This window comes from Saccoglossus kowalevskii, chromosome 7 (genome assembly GCF_978046115.1).
Source record: "Saccoglossus kowalevskii chromosome 7, keSacKowa6.1, whole genome shotgun sequence".
Lineage (NCBI taxonomy): Eukaryota > Metazoa > Hemichordata > Enteropneusta > Harrimaniidae > Saccoglossus > Saccoglossus kowalevskii.
The window spans coordinates 1,196,850-1,222,841 of NC_140647.1; the positions used below are offsets into that span (position 1 = coordinate 1,196,850).

The 25,992-nt window shown below is 37.0% G+C and overlaps 3 protein-coding genes across 4 annotated transcripts in view; 2 read left to right on the forward strand and 1 right to left on the reverse strand.

Annotated features, from left to right (window-relative positions):
• LOC100372701 (TBC1 domain family member 9-like) overlaps nucleotides 1–7,641 on the forward strand; it is a 63,464-nt gene extending 55,823 nt beyond the window's left edge. For both annotated transcript variants that reach the window (XM_085500963.1, XM_085500964.1), the window contains exons 26-27: nucleotides 406–521; nucleotides 631–7,641. In XM_085500963.1, coding sequence (XP_085357089.1) covers nucleotides 406–521; nucleotides 631–1,302 — 788 coding nt within the window. In that variant the 3' untranslated portion in view covers nucleotides 1,303–7,641. The remainder of the gene's footprint in view (nucleotides 1–405; nucleotides 522–630) is intronic.
• A 1,186-nt stretch (nucleotides 7,642–8,827) lies between these two features.
• On the reverse strand, nucleotides 8,828–9,793 carry LOC144343200 (uncharacterized). The gene has a single exon (XM_078005915.1). The coding sequence runs from the start codon at nucleotides 9,791–9,793 to the stop codon at nucleotides 8,828–8,830; it is 966 nt and encodes a 321-aa protein (XP_077862041.1).
• An 8,475-nt stretch (nucleotides 9,794–18,268) lies between these two features.
• LOC144343199 (2'-5'-oligoadenylate synthase 1-like) lies at nucleotides 18,269–25,048 on the forward strand. Its single transcript, XM_085501615.1, has 5 exons — nucleotides 18,269–18,318; nucleotides 18,928–19,082; nucleotides 22,138–22,426; nucleotides 23,191–23,578; nucleotides 23,728–25,048. Exons 1-5 carry the CDS (start codon nucleotides 18,303–18,305, stop codon nucleotides 23,918–23,920), a joined length of 1,041 nt encoding a protein of 346 aa, XP_085357741.1. The 5' UTR covers nucleotides 18,269–18,302; the 3' UTR covers nucleotides 23,921–25,048.
• Nucleotides 25,049–25,992: the final 944 nt, after the last annotated feature.

The following is a 25,992-nucleotide window of genomic DNA, read 5'->3' on the forward strand; positions in this document are numbered from 1 at the left end:
CATTTTGTTTTAATGAATGGGCTTCTAGAGCCATATCTCTGACATGCTTTGACTGATTATATTCAAATTTTATATATTCATTATACATCATATAATAGATATATAGATGTATTCAAAATGGTCGATTTTGTTTTAAATTATGCTTTTCCGCAGCAATATCTCTCAATATGGACAAGTACTTGTTTGACGGTCAGATACAAGATGTTAATCATTTTAGTGTTAACAAATCATCATAATCATATCCTTGACATGTTTATGTTCCAAGTATATTACTACATGTATAAACAAAACTATATTTTTTTTTATCAGGCATGGCTTGTCCATCTTCAAACTTTATATATTTCTTAAACTTGATAAATCTCAGTGACTACTTAATGCAATTACTTGTTTATTTATTTTCCTCAGGGGACAGTGGACAGGATGAGGAAAGTACCTATAGGAAATACTTGAGAAAATGGGAAAAAGAACGAGAAGAGGAAGAACGCAAGAAAAGTTTTAAAAATATGCCAAGAATGAATCAGGCAGGTTTCATTATCAGTGTTTATAAATCTTTTATGTTCAGACTCCTGTGTAAGCATAAATTGATCTCATTTTATATGTTCCATACTGAATATACCTTTTGTTTTGTAGGAGCAATTTATACAACAATGGAAGACATTGTATGACATGTTTGGAGAAGATGAACATGAACAGGAACTATACCAAGCTATTGCTGCTGTTGGTACACTGCTTCTGGAAATAGGTGAGGTGGGCAAACAGTTCTACAATAAGAATAAGAATCCAACTGCTAACGTTGATGAAGGTGATATTGAAAATGACAATGAGAATAAAAATAAGATGTCTCCAAGTGATAAAGTAGATGACAGTAAAGAGGATGCACCACAAGATGATAGCGTATTTACAGTTGAAAAGGGCGATGAGAATTTACAAGAAACTGAGCAAAGAATGGAAAAACTTGCAGTGAGTGAAAGTAGTCCAACATCAGAGGATGTAACAGCCTTGAGTAGTGTAGCTCTAGACTCAGATTTGACATCGATTAATAGTCAGAGCTTTGATGATGCTATCTCGGGTGAGGAGTTTGGGAAATGTGAAAGACCAGCATCCATCTCCAGCTCCATTCACAAGCTTGATATGGACTGGTCTATTACATTTGAACAGTTCTTGGCCTCCATGTTGACTGAGCCAGTGCTGGTGAAATTTTTTGAGAATCCTGTGGATATATCGGCATTAATCGATGGATTTCGACAGCGAAGATTGTTTGAAAGACAGCTAAGCAGTGCCAGTGTATCTAGTCTTGCATAAATAGGTCATAAAAAGTTATAGTTATCAAAATAGCTATTTTAAATCTATTAAAACTTTGTATCAGTACCTATCACCCTCATTTACAATTAGTTGAGTCCCACTGTTGTTGATGTTAACTCGATCATTGTATTTTCACTCTAAGGGGAAGGGATGGGGACTATATTTTGCATAATCATAGATCATGGTAGCTTTAGTCAATGTATTGATGTGATGAAAATACTTCATTCAAGTCAATGTGTATATATTATATTATATAAATGTATTTGGACATTGATGTGTTCATTTTTCAAGGAGCTAAAAATTTCATGCTTCCATGTTTGCACTTTTGCTTTTTGAACATGCCTTAAACTTTTCACTTACCCATCTGTCGACAAATACTGAAATACGAACTCAAGATTTAAAGGGTATATTATTAATTTGTTCTGTATTTTGTCAACAACAACTTGGTCTTCCTTCTTGAACATTAGATGGTTAGGGTAGGAACTGAAAATAAATCAAAAGGAAAAGGAAGGGGGGAACTTCAAAAACAACACTGAGAATGTACATGACTGTTGATGACACTGACTCAAAGTTGTTTGTTTGTGTGTAGATATATCCTAAAATAGGCTTGGTAGTCAAATTTTCAAATAAAAGTTTGTAAATGACTAAAAGCAGCTTCTAATCAGCTGGTTCAACAGTTGTCGTAATCCATCCCATAAACTGTAATCTATCTATAGATTGGACTGGAATGAAGATTGTTGACATGTGTCAGACATTCACGTAAGAAGACTGCTTGCTTTCCTCAAATATGTTAGAGCAAAATAATTAGTCATTTCATAATTAGAGAAATATACTATCGATGAAAATGATAGTTTTCCCTGTACATTGTCACACATTATTCCCTCTTCATGATGCTGATAATTATTTGCTATTAATCTTTCTAAATCATAAATTTATGCTTACAACACTTGCTGGTGCGATCATATTTAAAAAGTCAATATTTCAGTACATGTACATTATAATTTGGGAAAATTATATGTATTGTATCAGATGTTTTTTTACTGGGAATTATTTTAATTCAGATTTGTTATTGTAGGATACACATTATGTTCGCATTTCAAAATTATGTATCAAAATAGTTATTACATGAATTGTGAGTCTCTGAATTTTAAATTCATTCATTTTAAAACAAAGCAGTCTTCACCTACACCCGAGAATTGAGTCCTTAATATGCAAAGGCTCATGGGTAGGCACTTATTTGGTGGCATAAATAGGTGAAGACTTCCTCACTTGAAATTTAGTACATAATAGCAACACTGTAATTGACTGCTTGGCTTTGCCTCAGCTTGATTTGAGCATAGTTATATTTTAGTGTTCAATTTAATTAACACAATAATCACAAAGTCTAAATTGAACACAATTATAATTAAAGTATAATGACGTCAAGCTACAAGGTCTTACTGTTATTCAGTATTTTTCTAAAATATTTAACCTATATCTGTGCATGTAATACAAGCCTGATCATTCATAGCTTCTTGCAATGTATGTATCATTTTACCATTTGTGTAATAATTAATATGAATATTGTAAATTATTTCCATTGAAAATTTTTACGGGTCGTCCTCTGTAAAATGGTCACTACTACATTAACATCTGCTTCTCCAAATTCACTGCCATTTTACGTTTATAATTTTTTTTTCTCACAAATACACACTTTACAAAGTATTATGGTGTTAGAAGGGACATGTATGTACAGATTGTCTATCCATTCATTGTAATAACGATGTTCTCCCACATTTACTTCTAAAACTAAAGCTATTGGGAATTGAAGTAAAGCACTCAGTGGCGGGTCAAGGTTTTGATACTGAATTCTGCCTAACCCTGAATTATTTGTCATGCTATTAGTAACTTTTGTTACTTTCTATCAAATCTGACTACCATATGGGCATACATAAACATGTGCCCAACTGCACTGCTAGAAATTTCCAGGTATACTTAGATATTTGGAAGTTCACTCATTTCCTTGTATCTCTCTCATGCAACTGCATAGTGGAATATTGAGTACTTAGCATTACAACCGACAAACTAATCATTATATAGTACATCACTAATATCCTACATGTATTGTATGTAATCTGGGTTCTAAGTATTGGCTGTTTTGCCCTATGCCTGAAATACCAATCTTTATTCTTTCAGGGTTCATTTTAACCTCATTATTTATTGTTTCATAAGTTATTAGTGCATTGTTAATACATTTTTAGTTATTCATGCAATATCAACAATTGTTATAAACATGCAGAATCAAAAACTTGAAAAATTTAAGCTAAAGTTCATTGCACGTCTCATCAAATTTATTTCAAATTTAGTTTTATTACGCTAAAATCACACACAGCCTGACAGGCTATAGGTCGCCAGACTTGACAGGCTATAAGTCACCAGACTTGACAGGCTATAGGTCGCCAGACTGACAGGCTATAAGTCACCAGACTTGACAGGCTATAGGTCGCCAGACTGACAGGCTATAAGTCACCAGACTTGACAGGCTATAGGTCGCCAGACTGACAGGCTATAAGTCACCAGACTTGACAGGCTATAGGTCGCCAGACTTGACAGGCTATAGGTCGCCAGACTGACAGGCTATAAGTCACCAGACTTGACAGGCTATAGGTCGCAAGACTTGACAGGCTATAGGTCACCAGACTTGACAGGCTATAGGTCGCCAGCCTGACAGGCTATTAATCACCAGACTTGACAGGCTATAAGTCGCCAGACTTGACAGGCTATAGATCGCCATACTGACAGGCTATATGTCGCCAGACTTGACAGGCTATAAGTCACCAGACTTGACAGGCTATAAGTCACCAGACTTGACAGGCTATAAGTCACCAGACTTGACAGGCTATAGGTCACAAGACTTGACAGGCTATAGGTCGCCAGACTGACAGGCTGTTAGTCACCAGACTTGACAGGCTATAGGTCACCAGACTTGACAGGCTATAGGTCGCCAGACTTGAAGGCTATAGGTCGCCAGACTTGACAGGCTATAGGTCGCCAGACTTGACAGGCTATAAGTCACCAGACTTGACAGGCTATAGGTCGCAAGACTTGACAGGCTATAGGTCGCAAGACTTGACAGGCTATAGGTCGCCAGACTGACAGGCTATAAGTCACCAGACTTGACAGGCTATAGGTCGCCAGACTTGACAGGCTATAAGTCACCAGACTTGACAGGCTATATGTCGCCAGACTGACAGGCTATAAGTCACCAGACTTGACAGGCTATAGGTCGCCAGACTGACAGGCTATAAGTCACCAGACTTGACAGGCTATAGGTCGCCAGACTTGACAGGCTATAGGTCGCCAGACTGACAGGCTATAAGTCACCAGACTTGACAGGCTATAGGTCGCAAGACTTGACAGGCTATAGGTCACCAGACTTGACAGGCTATAGGTCGCCAGCCTGACAGGCTATTAATCACCAGACTTGACAGGCTATAAGTCGCCAGACTTGACAGGCTATAGATCGCCATACTGACAGGCTATATGTCGCCAGACTTGACAGGCTATAAGTCACCAGACTTGACAGGCTATAAATCACCAGACTTGACAGGCTATAGGTCGCCAGACTGACAGGCTGTTAGTCACCAGACTTGACAGGCTATAGGTCACCAGACTTGACAGGCTATAGGTCGCCAGACTTGACAGGCTATAGGTCGCCAGACTTGACAGGCTATAGGTCGCCAGACTTGACAGGCTATAAGTCACCAGACTTGACAGGCTATAGGTCGCAAGACTTGACAGGCTATAGGTCGCAAGACTTGACAGGCTATAGGTCGCCAGACTGACAGGCTATTAGTCACCAGACTTGACAGGCTATAGGTCGCCAGACTTGACAGGCTATAGGTCGCCAGACTGACAGGCTATAAGTCACCAGACTTGACAGGCTATAGGTCGCAAGACTTGACAGGCTATAGGTCACCAGACTTGACAGGCTATAGGTCGCCAGCCTGACAGGCTATTAATCACCAGACTTGACAGGCTATAAGTCGCCAGACTTGACAGGCTATAGATCGCCAGACTGACAGGCTATAAGTCACCAGACTTGACAGGCTATAGGTCGCAAGACTTGACAGGCTATAGGTCACCAGACTTGACAGGCTATAGGTCGCCAGCCTGACAGGCTATTAATCACCAGACTTGACAGGCTATAAGTCGCCAGACTTGACAGGCTATAGATCGCCATACTGACAGGCTATATGTCGCCAGACTTGACAGGCTATAAGTCACCAGACTTGACAGGCTATAAGTCACCAGACTTGACAGGCTATAGGTCACAAGACTTGACAGGCTATAGGTCGCCAGACTGACAGGCTGTTAGTCACCAGACTTGACAGGCTATAGGTCACCAGACTTGACAGGCTATAGGTCGCCAGACTTGACAGGCTATAGGTCGCCAGACTTGACAGGCTATAGGTCGCCAGACTTGACAGGCTATAAGTCACCAGACTTGACAGGCTATAGGTCGCAAGACTTGACAGGCTATAGGTCGCAAGACTTGACAGGCTATAGGTCGCCAGACTGACAGGCTATTAGTCACCAGACTTGACAGGCTATTAGTCACCAGACTTGACAGGCTATAGGTCACCAGACTTGACAGGCTATAGGTCGCCAGACTGACAGGCTATAAGTCACCAGACTTGACAGGCTATATGTCGCCAGACTGACAGGCTATAAGTCACAAGACATGACAGGCTATAGGTCGCAAGACATGACAGGCTATAGGTCGCAAGACTTGACAGGCTATAGGTCACCAGACTTGACAGGCTATAGGTCACCAGACTTGACAGGCTATAAGTCACCAGACTTGACAGGCTATAGGTCGCCAGCCTGACAGGCTATAAGTCACCAGACTTGACAGGCTATAAGTCACCGGACTTGACAGGCTATAGGTCACCAGACTTGACAGGCTAGAGGTCGCCAGACTGACAGGCTATTAGTCACCAGACTTGACAGGCTATAAGTCACCAGACTTGACAGGCTATAGGTCGCCAGCCTGACAGGCTATAAGTCGCCAGACTGACAGGCTATAGGTCGCCAGACTTGACAGGCTATAAGTCACCAGACTTGACAGGCTATAGGTCACCAGACTTGACAGGCTATAGGTCGCCAGCCTGACAGGCTATAGGTCGCCAGCCTGACAGGCTATAAGTCGCCAGACTGACAGGCTATAGGCCGCCAGCCTGACAGGCTATAAGTCACCAGACTTGACAGGCTATAGGTCGCCAGACTGCCAGGCTATTAGTCACCAGACTTGACAGGCTATAAGTCACCAGACTTGACAGGCTATTAGTCACCAGACTTGACAGGCTATAAGTCACCAGACTTGACAGGCTATAGGTCGCCAGACTTGACAGGCTATAGGTCGCCAGACTTGACAGGCTATAAGTCACCAGACTTGACAGGCTATAGGTCGCCAGACTGACAGGCTATACGTCACCAGACTTGACAGGCTATAAGTCACCAGACTTGACAGGCTATAGGTCACCAGACTGACAGGCTATAAGTCACCAGACTTGACAGGCTATAAGTCACCAGACTTGACAGGCTATAGGTCGCCAGACTGACAGGCTATAAGTCACCTGACTTGACAGGCTATAGGTCGACAGACTGACAGGCTATACGTCACCAGACTTGACAGGCTATAAGTCACCAGACTTGACAGGCTATAGGTCGCCAGACTGCCAGGCTATTAGTCACCAGACTTGACAGGCTATAAGTCACCAGACTTGACAGGCTATAGGTCGCCAGACTGACAGGCTATAAGTCACCTGACTTGACAGGCTATAGGTCACCAGACTGACAGGCTATAAGTCACCAGACTTGACAGGCTATAGGTCGCCAGACTGACAGGCTATAAGTCACCAGACTTGACAGGCTATAGGTCGCAAGACTTGACAGGCTATAGGTCGCAAGACTTGACAGGCTATAGGTCGCAAGACTTGACAGGCTATAGGTCGCCAGACTGACAGGCTATTAGTCACCAGACTTGACAGGCTATAGGTCACCAGACTTGACAGGCTATAGGTCACCAGACTTGACAGGCTATAAGTCACCAGACTTGACAGGCTATAAGTCGCAAGACTTGACAGGCTACAAGTCACCAGACTTGACAGACTCTATTGGTCAATTATATTTACACTACTGGAAAGTTTTATCAAGTTGTGTTTTTTTTGCCTGCGAGTTGAAACATGTTTTTTTTTTTTTCGGTGCCAGTTAATGTACAAGTATAGAATGTTGTCAGGTAATCTGTAAGATGCATGTGTACTTACCGACAAAATAAAAGGGCTACCAAAGATTAAACATTGTTCTCTTTATTTCTTCCCTATCACTGAATCAATTTTGTCAATCCACCCTATGCGTGGCAAATCAAACTGAAATAGGATGTTAAAATGTACCAGTACTGGAAGATATTTGGAATTACTGGTGATTAGAGGGGAAGTTGTGTCTGCCTACTCCACCCTATCATGAATGTAGCTTCCAAAATCTTAAATTGTTATGCTGAACTTATTATAACTAGTCATTTTTCCCCAAAAAAGTTACATCACAAAATGTTAAAGCACTACAGTCATGCACTGCATAAACCAATATTTTGTATACATGACTATGACACCCATATCAAACACAATAATCTCAAGATTGTTCTTTTGGTATAAACAACATTTGAATTGCTATAAGTACCTTCAAAACAACAAAAGTTGTCTCCAATATTTATTTTTAATAAAACATTTCCAATGTTACTTATCAAAATACAAACTGAGTTTATGTCATTGACAATGACTTGTTTGATATATGTTAGCCTAGGTATAGAGCCATTGACATTACCCAGCATTCGATCATTAGGTGCAACAATATTTATATTAGACAGAATAAAATATATGCCTGAAACACAGCTCTGTTTTTATTTGCTGAATTGAGTTAGTCATCTCTTCAAACAACCTTGTTCTGTAAATGAAACAGTATCATTAATTAATGGTCTCTCATAGAGTGTATGGAAAATGAAATTTGACACTGCATAACTACATGGCAGTATCATTAACAGTCTAGGAACTCGTGGATTCTCTGGATTGCATGACAAAAACATGCCAGGGAAGCAACCATAAATAGCATCCTGCTGGCATAACTTTGTCATTGATCATACTTGATACTGACCATATCAGTGACAATAATAAACCCAGCCTCGCTGATCAGTATGTTTAGAATTAACAAGTTTAATTGATTATTTGATAACCACCTTCCAATGGGAGGCTTTGTTAAAAATGTATAATACAGGAATCACTTTCCAAAACTTTTTAAGACAGAAAAAAGAACAATTAGTGTAGTTAGAAGATTATCTCATGGCCATTACTTATTACAGAAAATAAATATGCATGATAACAGTAAATGCATTTTCAAACTAACAAACTGAAATCGAATTAGTGCTGTACACTGCGATGTGAAGCATTCTTCTAGTATTTCATTTTGTTTTACACCAATGATATTTATAGTTTCAATCACAAATAACACGTTTTCTGAAATGTTGATAGACTATCTGCATCGTCTGTTCTTTGAATTGGTTAGCAAGAATCTTTCGTCCATTTCGTCCTGCTCGTATGATAATGTATTTCTGTAACTCGTAAAGTAGATAGAAAATCCTGCGGATTTTGGCATCCGGGCTCTCGTCACGTTTTCTTCCATAACCCTCCCAGAACGCTGGTTCCGACATGCTAACGTAATCCAACACGGCGAACTCTATTTCCGGATCTCCCCACATCGCCCTGTCCCAGTCGAGTATACCAGTAACATTGCTGTCTGCGTTCACCAAAATATTTTCATGCCACAGGTCCATGTGTAACAGACTTGACTTTATTGGGCGATCGAATTTACTCCGATGTTCCAGAAATAGATCGGTCAGCATCTTCCGCTCAGCGTCGTTATAGTAACCCAAAGACTGGACGCCATCAATAAGTTTTGTCCACATTATTTCAAAGGCTTCCACCCAGCTAGATTGTGGTTCCATGGGACAGTGTTCACCAAGATAGCCGTATTTCTCAGCAGTAATATCATGCACTTCGGCTAAATAAGCGCCAACTTGAAACAGGATCTTGTTTAGATCGACGGATCGAGCATTAGTGAGTGGCTCACCCGGTAGGCGCTGCATCAAAACAAAATCTCGATTGAAATACCTCCTACTGTTGTCGTATACAAGGATTTTCGCTACTGGCAGCGTGGTTTTGTCGAGCAATAATTCGTGCAGACACGGTTCTTGCTTCATCATGTCTTTTTCGTAAAACACGAATACAGAATCGTCTGGTGGTGCAATACGTACGACATGAGAGTTGCCCACATAATATGACTGGTTAAATTTGCCGGTGGGCGTAGGTTTTAGCTGCGATGTATTACTAATATGACCGAGGTGTTCTTTCACAGCTTTCAGTACCAAATCACGGCACAGTTCCTGATCATCTGAAAACATATTCACCACAAAACAGATGACCTCAAGTGTAGCTGCAGTTAACTATAGCTTAGATAAATTCAGCCGTGGGTACCGTCCGTACGTAGCCGCAATGACCGCAACTGTGTAGAGTTCAGCTATCTAAATATACTTTGTGAGTTGAGGTGGGAAGTTGAAGGGTTAGTATCAGAGTTCAATCCGAGTCTTTAGATTCAATATCAGCACGAACGTCAACAAATAGTTTAAAGTGTGGAATAACCCGGAAGCATATCAAGCTTGCTAAATAACTACATGTACTAGTAGTTCCTTTTAAAATAGAGTTGACATCACAATCGATTGTAAACGCACCCGGAAATGCATGTATTGTAGGGGGTAGGGGGGGGGGTATTGCATATCCTCGTGATGTGGCCTGTGAGTTTGTCAGTCGAATTGTCAAGTTTTTTTGTCAACCGAACGGGGGGGGGGGGGGGCTGCCCCTAAATCCGCGCATGTGGTCGGCTGTCGTTAACGTTTATACACATGCAAGTGCTTGGCAATTATTAATAATATACTAAGTACACCCAAATGGATTTACGAATGTGCCACTAAAATAAGGTGACAGGAAAGAGTTCCTTTTGTAGTACAACCCCTAACCTTAACGCTAATCTTAACCCTACCCTCCAGCGCTTCCTAATTTCAATGTAGATGTAGATGACCTCCTATACAGCGGGACATATACAATTGAATTGGACGGCTAAAGTGAGGGTTGAAGTTAGGATTAGAGGTGGGGGCACAAAAGGAACTCTTTCCAAGTGGCATACAAGTAAAACAAAAGCCTGTATGTTTTCAAACTAATTGCGTAGAGGGCGTGATTCTTTACTGAGAAGGAAAAAGCATCCCAAACAGCAGTATTGAAATATAGCTAACAAAGTGGCAATATTAATGCCAGATTACCATTACAAACTGCTACGTTTGAACTATCAGTATTGCTATTTGTTTGCAAAATACTGACTTATATTGCGATGGTTAAGTAAATGTAAATTGGAAATGGTTAAAATGTTTAACTAGTACTCCAAACATCGATGTGTTATCGACAATGTTGTAAAAGGCAAAACCTCTAGAATGTTGCCTCCCATACGCTGCTGGTGTGAAATGTTGGTCAAGCTTTTTTTCTTTTTTTTTTAATTAAACTAATGCAGAATTCCGAACATGATGCATAGGCATTTGACCTACAAATAGGGGTAAACAATTGTCACATTTGTTATGTGTCACACGCAACGTAATATTACCGTAATTGGTATAGTACAGGTGTGATGGTTCAAATACCAAAATGGCAACAGTAACATAAAGACTTCCCTGGCGGCGATGATAACATACGAACACGGAGTCAACAGATGAGGTTTCAACTGGTACTGGTATTATTATACTCTGCAAACATCAAGTACAATAACTCGGTAAAACTCCAAACCTCCAATAACTAGATACTTAAACTCCAACACAATTCAACGAGATCTCCGATCTGATCTCAGTGCTGAACAACTCCCCTATATATACCCACATTGTCTATAAATAGACCATTACATCAGCATACATAATGAGTCTGGAACTAACTACAAATTTCTAGAATGTTCCATTACCTATTCAACCAGTTTCTAAAAATTCCACCCAGACACAGTACGGTTCTAGAACATTCTCAGTCACACGGAAGTGGTAAACAAGTCGTATGCGACATTATGTCTCGAAAGTGTCACATAATTATTGATTTTTGACACTTGAACTTATGAGAGAAGGAACCAATTGTAAATATTTATTTATCTGCGTTTCACGAAGAACGGCGTATAATAATACCATAGTGTAAACGTTGAGGAAATCCGATAATTTATCTTAAATGTAACCATTCCGAATTTTCTTTTTGGTGTATCACAAGTCATCATACAAAGCTTTCACAAGACTTGTTAGCATTGTTGTTCGTGAACAACGAACTTTGTATACATCCGACCGTTATGTACAGAAATTTGCACCCCTTTCTTTTACTTTCGTAGTTTACCTTTGAAAACGGTTACGACATTCGAGTGACAAGTTCTCATTTATGAATATTTTGTTTCATTCACTGAATCCGAGGTAAACCGTAGTTATAATCTTTAACCTGCGACAGTTATCATAGATGCTCTTTCAGTGTTCGTTTCCGGTCGACTTTCGTCAGTGCAATCTTTTCCAGGTTCTCATGTTCGTTTTCAGGCATGCTACATATTTCGAGGTAGACCCAAACTGTGCATTCATAAAGTTTATGGATTTAGTGACTGTAATATGAAATGATTTGACTTCTTCAATGTTTGGCTGATCTTAGATAATTTCGACATCACGGAGTTTATGTCTGCTGCATTGTCAGTGATGGACATTGATGGTGTAAAAATCGTGCAGTTTCACACATTTTATGCAGAGAATAGTCATCTTCCACAAGTCTGGCTGTTTTGGTCTTGGTGCCATCAACACATATATTAGCCATGGTGGCAGTAGTGTTAGGTGATGAATAACAATGGTGTAGTTATATAACGCGGTGCTTAAGTCTCAGTCACAGAACAATAGATATGAATATATTGTGAATTGTTCGCGCATTTAGTGTACAGCAGGAAAAAGCAAAAAAAACCTTCAAAAGTGGATCTACACTGGATTAAAAAACCTTCAAAAGTGGATCTACACTGGATTAAAAAACCTTCAAAAGTGGATCTACACTGGATTAAAAAACCTTCAAAAGTGGATCTACACTGGATTAAAAAACCTTCAAAAGTGGATCTACACTGGATTAAAAAACCTTCAAAAGTGGATCTACACTGGATTAAAACCCATTTAACTTAACATGTATTGTCACTATACCTTCATAAGACAGGATTTAGAGTCAATTTTTGAAAATAATCAGAAACCCACTTTAGATGATGTTGACAGCTCAACGCCCCCACATTCATTCGATGAGTTCTATAAAGTCTTGCTAGGTCTATGATGATGTCAGCATTGACTATGTTCTCAAGCAGTTGTAAAACGACCATGCGTCCTTCTGTGGATTACTGTTTACAGAATATTTAACGCCCAAGTGAGTTTGTTTGTTCGTGGATTGTAACCTTTTTCGCATTTGCATACTTATTTATAGCACGAAAATTTGAATAGATATATTTTAACTTGCACTTGCACACTATGCTAATTTTATACAATGTCATGGCAATCGATTTATTTGAATTAAAACGAAATTTACGCTTATTAAAATTATTATTAATTTGATTTAATACTTTAATTGTGTATTGTTTTATAGACAGTCTGAAAACCTATGTGTTTCACCGTGAGAGATCGGTTCAAAGATGTTAGCAAATATTTTTAAAACGAATAATATACCTAACGACATCTATATATTCAACATAAAAGCAGAAATTGTGACATGAAATAATATAATTCATCATAATTTAGTAATAAAACTCAGACGGGAAATATCGTAACACTGAAGAGATACAAAACAACATGTCCAGGACAAACACGTGTATTATTAATTATATTGGCCTGGGGGAAATCTAAAATATGTAATATTGATCAACAAGAATTACAAGATACCAACAACAATTGTGGCAATCATAACTAAATATAAACCGCGCGATTACCTATACTGATTATATCCTCAGGGCGCCGGCTGAGGGCGCACCCACTGGTCACCAAGGAACCTGCGAATTATTTAACAATTTTCTTTTATTGTTGAGAGTACTATTATTATTATGGAATAATTGCAATACATATCGACAACCCTGCATTGTTTCTGTGGTTGACTATTTATTATGTTTAGTATAAAATAATTGTAATGATCGGTGTACATTGTCTCGAAAATATGAAGCACAATATATTGAAGCACAGAATCGCTGACAAAATGGCTGATTTACCAGCTTATACTGTTAAACGTAGGAAGGCATGGCTGTATCTATATTATATAATAGTAAACCAAATCTGGTCTAGAGAGTTTGATAACAGACAACTTAGGTCTTTCCAATGTTTGGCCGTGTATTAGAGTATTTTACATCCCCAAAAGTTAAGGCGCCAATTTGTTACCGGTATTTAGGAGAGTTTTGGTTCCAAGTAAATCAGGGCGGGAATAAGAAAATATTATTTACTTCTGATTTCTCATGAATGTGCACTCTATAATACATATGATTGAGCGCAGATCAAATAGATTTAAATTTATTTGTATTCGTGACAACAAGTAAACAAAAATATATCACCTAAAAGGAATCAACACACTGTTACAATGACACTAGTAGTAAAACAGTAATAACATACTACAATTGTTATGTAAACCTAACAACCAATACACATACATAATGCACATATACTTATACTGTCCATTCCGATGCTAGCTTAATATGTAACAACTCACAAACCTTATTGAACAGTCCCTGACGGAACCAAACACGTTTCTGTAACAGGTACACACAGCAGAGCTTGTATCAATCAAGCATAGAATACAATACAATCAAAATAGGCAATAGAACTGAGGTGTACAAAAATAACACCTGACGCATCATACAAATGTATTTCCCAAACTGTCCATTCAGTCTGCAATCAGAAGCGCAGTACTTGATGAGAACAGCCAGACCAGCCAAATACCGCTTGCGATAAAATGTGTATACTAGTATATAACAAAGTAAATGGACAAAATCTATATACCATACAGGCTTGAAAACAAGCAGCGAGACAGCTCATGTTCAGAAATGTTGTTCAATGATAAGGCAATTGTTTTCCTGTAACAGACTGAAAATAGTAATTCTGAACAACGGCGATACCCCCTCAACTCGCGCGTGAAATAATAATTTCACGCGCTCCTATGTTCTAAGTTTACGATTGGCTGCGCCCGTTTGTTATACGTTGCATGCTACGTATTACGCAGTGTTCGTGTCCATCTTAACATCTCGTTCACTGAATGGGTGTGGCCATCCTGGTGAGCACCTCAGCAAGCAGGTAGTTACTTGTAATGTAAAGCAGGTAGTTACTTGTAATGTAAAGCAGGCAGTTACTTGTGATGTAAAGCAGGTAGTTACTTGTGATGTAAAGCAGGTAGTTACTTGTAATGTAAAGCAGGCAGTTACTTGTAATGTAAAGCAGGCAGTTACTTGTGATGTAAAGCAGGCAGTTACTTGTGATGTAAAGCAGGTAGTTACTTGTAATGTAAAGCAGGCAGTTACTTGTGATGTAAAGCAGGTAGTTACTTGTGATGTAAAGCAGACAGTTACTTGTGATGTAAAGCAGGTAGTTACTTGTAATGTAAATCAGGTAGTTACTTGTGATGTAAAGCAGGTAGTTACTTGTGACGTAAAGCAGGCAGTTACTTGTGATGTAAAGCAGGCAGTTACTTGTAATTTAAAGCAGACAGTTACTTGTAGTGTAAAGCAGGCAGTTACTTGTAATTTAAAGCAGACAGTTACTTGTGATGTAAAGCAGGTAGTTACTTGTGATGTAAAGCAGGTAATTACTTGTGATGTAAAGCAGGTAGTTACTTGTAATGTAAAGCAGGTAGTTACTTGTGATGTAAAGCAGGCAGTTACCTGTGATGTAATGCAGGTAGTTACTTGTGATGTAAAGCAGACAGTTACTTGTGATGTAAAGCAGGTAGTTACTTGTAATTTAAAGCAGACAGTTACTTGTGCTGTAAAGCAGGCAGTTACTTGTGATGTAAAGCAGGCAGTTACTTGTGATGTAAAACAGGTAGTTACTTGTGATGTAAAGCAGGTAGTTACTTGTGATGTAAAGCAGGCAGTTACTTGTAATGTAAAGCAGGTAGTTACTTGTGATGTAAAGCAGGCAGTTACCTGTGATGTAAAGCAGGTAGTTACTTGTGATGTAAAGCAGACAGTTACTTGTAATGTAAAGCAGGTAGTTACTTGTGATGTAAAGCAGGCAGTTACCTGTGATGTAAAGCAGGTAGTTACTTGTGATGTAAAGCAGACAGTTACTTGTGATGTAAAGCAGGTAGTTACTTGTAATTTAAAGCAGACGGTTACTTGTGGTGTAAAGCAGGCAGTTACTTGTGATTTAAAGCAGGTAGCTACTTGTGATGTAAAGCAGGTAGTTACTTGTGATGTAAAGCAGGCAGTTACTTGTGATGTAAAGCAGGTAGTTACTTGTGATGTAAAGCAGGTAGTTACTTGTGATGTAAAGCAGGTAGTTACTTGTAATTTAAAGCAGACAGTTACTTGTGATGTAAAGCAGGCAGTTACCTGTGATGTAAAGCAGGCAGTTACATGTGATGTAAAGCAGGCAGTTACTTGTAATGTGAAGCAGGCAGTTACTTGTAATGTAAAGCAGGCAGTTACTTGTATTTTAAAGCAGGCAGCTACTTGTGATGTAAAGCAGGCAGTCATTTGTAATGTAAAGCAGCCAGTTACTTGTAATGTAAAACAGGCAGTTACTTGTAATGTAAAGCAGGTAGTTACTTGTGATGTAAAGCAGGCAGTTACTTGTATTTTAAAGCAGGCAGTTACTTGTAATGTAAAGCAGGCAGTTACTTGTGATGTAAAGCAGGCAGTTACTTGTATTTTAAAGCAGGCAGTTACTTGTAATGTAAAGCAGGCAGTTATTTGTAATGTAAAGCAGGCAGTTACTTGTATTTTAAACCAGGCAGCTACTTGTGATATAAAGCAGGCAGTTACTTGTAATGTAAAGCAGGCAGTTACTTGTGATGTTACTTGACCTGTGACGTAATTTCTATCACGGCCTCGTGATTCAGTTCAATTCACAACATGGACCGTCAAATTGTCATTTTATGTTTGATTTGCCACATTTTCACACCAACTGTCTCTTCAACCATCCCGTCTATTGATTTTCTTTAGGGCGGAATTTTACTATATAATTGTTTTTTATAGCAAGAATATATATTGATACCTCAAATGTTTGGTCAGTCATAGAATAAAATCACGATATATAGTGTCTTACAACGTATTTTTACATTCATGTCTAGAAGTATTAAAAATAGTGGGTTTTTAATGATAACAGTAAATTATACATACATGTAAAAAACGCACGAGTAGCAGTCTGCTTTAATAGCAATAATCTGTATTGCCGACATATACTAGATCATTTGGTAAAATAAGTCAAATCAAGGGACCAGGCAATTTAGACTGTTGATTTAAAGTGACATAAAGAAAGACATACTCAAACGTTTATTTGATGACCCAGAATGGAAATAAATGCTCCATTGAATCTGCATGATATTTTGACTTCAGTGACACATTTATGTACCCGTAAAACACTTATTTTGAAAAAGTGTATTCTTGTGTGTTTACAATGTTCTTAATTTTCATCAAAAAATGTTTTAATAACTCCCCGAAACATTTAAAAAAAATATTTTTAAAGAAAATACAGGTGTTTTATTTTATAATACACATGTTTTTAATTACAACAGTGTGCTTCCAGTTAAAATTGTGTTTTAATGAAAACAACATGAAAGTGCTTCCAAGATTTACCGTGTAGTTCTAGAGAAGTCTGTGAATGTTGTCGAAACAGCACACTATGTATCTTTTTGCTCAAAAATACTTGTGTCAATTTTTGCAATGTACGTCACATAATGCCCAATAAGTCATATGTATTTATTAACACGACAGTTTATAACCCACATTACATCAACGTAGATGCATCGGTTCCCTATTCCTCTGTCTTAGGTCTATGGCTGAAATACGACTTGAACTTACAGAGCATTTTACGCAAATCAAAGTTGTGATATTGATTCAGGCTGAATACAGGAACAACCAACACATTCGTGGGAAGTGATCTACAGGAAGCATGGGAATATGCATCTAAAACAGCAAAGGAGAATCTGAATTCGCAATTATTGAAAGACATTGACATACCAAATGAATGGTTAGGAACCAGAAAATATCTAGAAGGAACTATTCCTTGTTGGTGTCTATACTCATCATTATGATGATGTATACAGATTTAGAATAACCTTTATATAAACAAATAGTGTAATCCAGAGTATTAGTCATAGCCTGAAGTGAAATTACATTTCTAAGAACACAAAATAATGGACAATAAACATACACAATTATTTCATCAAATCAACTTGCAATTTGCAATGTTGTCACAAAAGATTCATTAACTGGGACACATACACATCTATATTGAATAATACCAGTAGAGAACAATGTCAAAATATCTAGAAAGAACTGTTCCTTGTTGGCTTTTATAATCAGCATTATAATAACGTATACAAACTAAGAATATCCGTTATAGATTAGAAAATAAAAAGTGTATTCAAGTGATGGATTCCTTACAGGGACAATCTTTTTCTAGCAACAGTTGGCGAGTCATCTAACTTTTCACAACGTATATACTGCCATGTTGTACTAAATAGGAACAAGATGTCATATATTAACATTTTCAGTGGGCATTTTACCAAAATACCAGCCAATACACCAGCATTTCTAAATATAATTTATTTAGCAATATGCAGAATAAAACCCACGCCTACGCCTACGCAAATGATCATAACTATTGGAATATTTAGTAGACCATTGCTGGGAAAATGACTTTAATACAAGGTAAGGTACTATACGTTGTAAACAACAGCCAGGTTCTTTAAGGAATTTAGTCAATTACGTGCGTTCTAATGACTGGTTGGTGTCCGATGTGGGGTTTTTCTATTGCATTTTATCTTTATATCTTTATATGTGCTCATTTTAGAGGCACAGATATCACCATCGTCTTTTTTACAGCAAAGTACATGTTGGTGTGAGGAGAATGTGTTCTATACGTATGAGGAGAATGTGTTTATCACACGTGGTATAATATCATGTATTTATGTGTGAAATAATCAAGGCAATATAAGGCACACGCGGCTTTTCACGAGGGCTGCTGTAACAGTTGGTGAAAACGTCATTCTATTTTAAACTGATTTGTATGCGCCATATTCATAATAGTCTGACGTAGCTTGTCTTATGTTACTAGAAAAAGTACAATCATACATTGCAATAATTTGCGCACGATCTTCTGATCAGTGTTAATATAATTTGAAACATATGGATACATTAGCCGAATAATTTAACTATTATTATTTAAGTAATAATAATAAAGATACTGTATACTAATTTATATCTATATACAAGACATTATTATTTGTTGATGACTAAATATGTTGTTGTTGTTGCCAGATTTCTTTCATGGAAAAACATCAGATTTGGAAGATTTTATAAAAACGGATCTTCGGCCAACAGGAAAGTATAACCGCATTGCCAAGCAACTCATTGACAAATTAGCATACTTTCTACAACACTTAGATGGATATAGTGTCAACAGAATTATTAAGGTAATACCTACATTATATAGGCATGTGATACTGATTTCACGGCATTTGACCATATATGTTTACATATATTTATATGCATTCTAGGTATATTGTTTTTACATACAGGCTGAAGAGTAATATTGCTAACGCACTAATTATCATGTGAATATGTTGTATATAGATTATATTTTTCAATGTATCACTAAAAATACAAATATAATATAATATAATATAATATAATATAATATAATATAATATAATATAATATAATATAATATAATATAATATAATATAATATAATATAATATAATATAATATAATATAATATAGTTGTGAATGAAGAGAAATCAATATTAGAGGGGGGAAATATGATCACAAGAAATATTCACAAAAGATTATGCAGAAAATTTTGAAACAAGCCACAAATGCATCAATGAAGTTAAGCATAAACACATTTTTCTTCAAGTATAGTTTATTAGATATATTAAGATTCATGTTTGGTATGGTTCTCGTCTCTAGAAGCATCACCGACCCCGAACAGTTCGGCACTAAACGCGGCCATCACCACGCATCAACGTTGATATGTGGTTGGTAAGACATGGAAGTTACGGAATTATGCACTGCACTCACCATGACAATGTTGGTAACAATCATGCGACAAGAAGGATAACATCATTCACTAATCCTCACGTATATATTTGTAAAATATGACATAACTAGACTAGCCAAGAAAACATCAAATTATATAAATCAACAGCACAGTATAACAACTGAAAGCCCATGACTTGCTAGTGTGAGTGTAGCAGTGATTGATACTTGAAATTCTCCGATATGTATCAAAAGTAGCAGTGTATCATGGAGTAGGTCTCCTCAGTGAATTTCACTTATCTAGCGAGTGGAGTTCATGACGTCGAACTCAACCTTCGCAAACAGTATCACTAGATTCCCTTTCCTGTTTGCCAATAACCTGAAAAGATGTGGATTTTGTATATTGGCCATGACGTAACACAGTTTATTGTGTCAATCATTAATTAGCCTACAACATCTTTTCATTCATTACCCGGATATTCATCCAATGAACTCCATGGGTGATATCTGGGGCACGTAACAATATCACTTTCATATAATCATTTGTGTAGTGTTGAATGCGTCTAACTTTTAAAACCTTCCTCTGATTGTGATTTTTATCTGTTTATACTATGATAAATACAATAAATACAATGCAGACGCCTCGTGGCAACTACAAATACATAGTAGTCGGATATGATCTATCAACTTTGTTAAGAACAAGTCTGACGTGAAACATATCTACATATCAGTATGCCACAATTCTCTGCAGATATAGTTCAACAAAGTATCGATATTCCAATAGGTTTCCTTGCTGACCTTTTATTTCTTCATTTGTATTTCTACAGTATGAGGGCACCAAAGTCTTTAGTTTCACAATTAATTTCCCATTTAAATGATATATCAGATATGGCAGATATAAGCGTGTTAGATACAATACAACTATTACAAAGAATATATCAGGGAGATTTCAGGGAGGCTGGTTTCCGCTATGTTGGAAATATTTTTGATAATAAGGGCCAACTTCTTCAATGGGGTGAAGTGGAAAAAAGGGGAATACCTCGCAAGAGATTTTTGGATTGGTTTGGAATTGTGGCCGCACTACCACGGGAATGGGAAAGGGAAGTAGATAAAACAAATTTGCTAGCCCTGAGAATGATATGTTGGGTATCAGATTTGTGGGCGTTCAAATTCATTTGAAACAATGTAAAACTAAGTTAGTAACTCCAGAAGTCATAAAGCAATATTTTATTTCGCCGAGATCTGAAATTTATCATGTTAAAACATTGAACTCCAATATTACTGAATGGGAAAGTATTTACTTAGCACTATTTAGACTCACAATAGAGTCAAAGCTCAGGGAATTTCAATGGAAAATCAGCCACAATATCCTGGTAACCAACTCTGTTCTTTGTAAAATGACCCCACCAAAAATTGAATCAGGAGCCTTACGTTCTGTAAGGGGCCTGACGAAAATCTGCTTCATCTTTTCTATGAATGTCAGTAGTAAAATTATTTTGGGATACCTTCTTTGAGATATGGTGGACAAAACTGAGTTTTCCCAGGGTAAATAACCCAGAATACTTTGGTTTGGTGATAGTCTTTTCCCCCTCCTGTTAAACTTTTTGCTGTATGTTTTTGAGGATTGTTTGTCGTTTAACTGTACACTGTAGTGTACTAGTTCTTTTAAGATTTAGATTGATATGGACGACTATACACTGTAGTGTACTAGTTTTTTAAGATTTAGATTGATATGGACGACTATACACTGTAGTGTACTAGTTTTTTAAGATTTAGATTGATATGGATGACTATACACTGTAGTGTACTAGTTTTTTAAGATTTAGATTGATATGGATGACTATACACTGTAGTGTACTAGTTTTTTAAGATTTAGATTGATATGGACGACTATACACTGTAGTGTACTAGTTCTTTTAAGATTTAGATTGATATGGAGGTCTTTTGGATATGCTATTTCATATATGCTATAGACGTTTGGTATGGCGGTTGTGAATTTGTTTGAAAATGTTTGAAAATAATGTCATCCAAAAATGCCCGAAACAATAAACAATTCTGGTTGCCCCAATTTTGTTAATTTCTTTTGTTAAAATTTGCCTCTACCACCCCATTACATGATACAGTATGTTAAGATGTAGCTAACCATTGTGTTATTACAATATGCCTCAATTTGCACAAAAAAACATCAAAATCATTCCATAGTATATTATAATAACTACTTGTACCCGGTTTCCCTATTTTGATCAGTTGAACATGCACGCACATTAACTGTGAACTTTCACAGTTATACGAGCTAGATATTTAAGCAAGTTTGTTCAGTTTCAGGTGGGATTTCAGCTCTTTGTGCCAGAAATAAGACCTTGCTTCAGCCAATCAGAATGCTAGATTCAGAACAAAACAGATTATATTGAACATTTGATATAGTAAATCGACGTGATATTTCCTAGTTACATTATCGTAGCAGTCATTTTATAATTTATATTTTCAGACTGGATCGTTTGGTAAAGGAACTCAAATTAAGGGCCTAGCCGATTTAGACTGTATTCTGATTCTGAATGACATAGTTGATTTAGATGACCACAAAGCACGTGTAGGCGACATAAAGAAAGACATACTCAAACGTTTATTAGATGACCCAGAATGGAAGGAAATTATTGAGAATCCACACACATCTAAGTTGGCTATCAAATTCAATGTTATAGTGGCGGACACGGGAGAGACAATGGGAGTAGATCTTTTGCCAATCTTCGATTCACTTGGCGATTCCCCAACTGATGGTAAGCCAACACACTACACAAGCATTGAACAATATATACACTCATATACCATAGGTGCAATCATCGCTTCAGAAAATAGAGCATTACTGTGTTTCATTGAATCAGTATGATACAATTCAAATCCAAGAAAGCATTTCCCCATTGGTGTTATGAGAAAGTCATCATTATAATATCACAGCTCTATAAAAACATTGATATTATTTTATTTTATTGTTATGCAAATTAGACATGACACTATGCTATTTTTTAGGGGACATTGCACCACCATCAAATCAGTATTTACATCTGTATAACGTTGACAATGACATTAGTATTTATCAGAAAATAGATCATTGTTTCATTGAATCAACATGATATTGTGAGTTCAAATCCAAGAAAGTCATTCTCTATTTACGCTGTGTTATAATAATATCAACAAAGATAATTGGCATATTATTGTTATGCAAATTAGACATAACGCTATGCTATTTTTATGACGAAATATTGAATAGTATTGCACCACTTCAAATAAGTATTTTACAATTTTATCTTGCAAATATATATTGTTTTATGTCTGTATAACTACCGATTTTGATGATGAAGTACGAATTAGTACACTGCTAATTTGTTTAAAAATTCTTGTTTAAGAATCATCTCTCACACACTGTATAGCTACCTGGAATATTTTTTGTAAACCCACAACTAGAAAACATACTTTCAGATAAAGATATCGGCACATATCACACACACACTTTTACATGTTTTCATACAACTTTATGTTTTAGAGGAAAGATTTGAATTCTATGAAAAAATAATCGGGATAAAGAACGAGGACGCCGAAATTTACAACATTTCTCTCTGCCAGTTTCAACGAGATTTTATCCGCGATATGGTACCAGAACATGTAAAGGATCTAATCAGACTGGTGAAGTATTGGAAGAAAGTTGTTGCAGATAAGGTGATTCCTAAAAAGCTGCGAAAACCAACTTGCCAACAACTTGAGCTTCTGACTGTCTATGTATGGGAAACAGCTGGCAAACCTGAAGACATTGACATGGCTCAGGCATTCAAAGCTGTATTGCATCAAGTGGTTTACTATAAGGATTTGGATGTTGCCTGGTACTATCATTACACGGAAGACATTGCAAGACGTGCCAAGAAAAGCATGACAATGTAATGTATATAATATCAGTCACACATACTGACTTTATTAGTTTCACAATCAACCTTTTCACATAGGAATAGTATATTCATGCAGTCTGGTACATTTTTTTTTAAAATAATGAAATGCAAAATGGAAAACTTTTGTGATATGCTTTCAGGCCGATCATGCTGGATCCAGGAAATCCGACAACCAACACATTCATGGGAAGTGATCTGGAAGCATGGGAATATGCATCTAAAACAGCAAAGGAGAATCTGAATTCGCCATTATTGAAAGACATTGACATACCAAATGAATGGTTAGGAACCAGAAAATATCTAGAAGGAACTGTTCCTTGTTGGTGTCTATAATCATCATTATGATGATGTATACAGATTTAGAATAACCTTTATATAAACAAATAGTGTAATCCAGAGTATTAGTCATAGCCTGAAGTGAAATTACATTTCTAAGAACACAAAATAATGGACAATAAACATACACAATTATTACATCAAATCAACTTGCAATTTGCAATGTTGTCACAAAAGATTTATTAACTGGGACACATACACATCCATATTGAATAATACCAGTAGAGAACAATGTCATTATTTTCTAATCGGGTGCAAGCGTAGGGTCTTTCTAGCCAGTAAATACGCGTACATAAGAACGCAAAACATGAACAAATACGAAAGATAACAAAACCCTCACATTATTAAAACAAACAATGCTACTAGATGTTTCGTAAGGACTGGACACAGTATTATGTCAAGTGACGCTGAAGTCTTGCAGGATAATGTTTGTTTGGACTAGTTGTTCTCAAGAACAACGAAATTGTAGGTTTAATATAATTAATAAGTTGTAAGAATTTTAAATTATAGGATGGATAAATCAAATGTTGTCACAATCAATTTCATAAGCAATGTACGTGCGGTGGGGTTGATTGTCTGCATCCAATTGTATTGGTAATTCATTTGTACTACAGCTTGTACAAAGATTAGGTTTCAGATAACACCCTTACACATGAAGATAAAAAAGGAATCTTCTTCATTGTTTATTGTCCTCTATTGCAACCTGTGACGCATAAACCGAGGTTTATTGCATGTATCATGCAGTAACAGGGACATTGTCATCATCCTTTATTCTATGTTTTCGTCATATTACCTCAAACCCTGCAAATAGAAGTGTGCATGGAATCATGTGAAGAAACGGTGTACATTGCTGTGTGATAAAGGTGATTGACAGGTCATACTTGTGTTCAAGTACAGTTAGAATCTACCAGGTGTGCTTGTGATTTACATAACAAAGGGATGTTTGCAACTTTTGAAGGACAATTGGAATCGACCAGGTGAGCTTCGATTTGAATAACAAAAGATGCTTATTATCCACCAAGTTAGGCAATCCCCTATTTTAGTGACTTTATTCATTGTATTTTGTCTGTGCTTTATTTCTTGTAATTATTTTGATAGGTATTAAATCCAGGAGCTTTAACTTGATATTTTGGTGTATGTGTATTTCATTTCCAGTACTATTGTTTTGTCTACCCCATTCTAGCAGTGAGTTTTGTGGGTGCTGCTCTCAATATCACTCTGACAAACATAAAGCCATGTTGTATTCTGATTGGTCTTAGCACACAAATGGAAATTCAAAAAACATAGCTTGTTTGATCACTGAACAAATTATTTGAAAACTGAGCAATCTGAATGTTCTCGCTTTATACCAATAGTTTCAGTTTTAAATCGCACTTGACAATTTCACCGTTTCTCATCTATCCAATCTTACAGTGACAACACACGGAACTCGTTGTTACCACTAACCGACCGACTAACTTGCCACCACATACGTAATATACTATTTTCCTTTACACTATATAACTAGGGCGCTTTAAATATTAGGTATTTGGATTGTCATAATGCATTCTGAACAGTATAGACTGGGTAGTATTATTGCTGACATGTCGACCTACAGACGAGCCAATGTAGTTAAATCGATGTCTTTGACAAATGGATATATTCAATATACATAATGCGGATAATGTCACCAATATAAGCCATAATAAGATAACCTGAAGTACGCAATTGCCTATCTGATCTCCTCGATAGATTAATGTATCTGCAGACAAAACTTCTAATAATCTAGTGTATGTTTGTAAGGCCAGACTTTTATTATCCCTTGTTTCGCGAACCCGCCGAATGAATACAATTTTATTTCAGCGTAATTTCTCGCGCCCGCCGACTTGTAAGTGCAAACAATTGCTAAAAAAACTTATTTTTATCTTGATTTTTTTCCGCCCGCCGCATAACAAACCCAAGTTGCACTTTCGTGGGATTATCAATGTACCGAAGTGTCGTGCAGATGAGAAACAAGGTTATACATGGAATAAAATTTGATTTCATTTCTTCTCTCCGATCAATGATCTCATTTACAATTCTTCGAGAAT

Bases quoted from the DNA above. Each gene is read 5' to 3' on its own strand.
- LOC144343200 (XM_078005915.1), bottom strand. From the start codon at position 9,793: ATGTTTTCAGATGATCAGGAACTGTGCCGTGATTTGGTACTGAAAGCT.
- LOC144343199 (XM_085501615.1), top strand. The intron at 19,083-22,137 runs GTAATACCTACA...TTATATTTTCAG, and splicing joins GTGTCAACAGAATTATTAAG to ACTGGATCGTTTGGTAAAGG. The intron at 22,427-23,190 runs GTAAGCCAACAC...TTTATGTTTTAG, and splicing joins TGGCGATTCCCCAACTGATG to AGGAAAGATTTGAATTCTAT.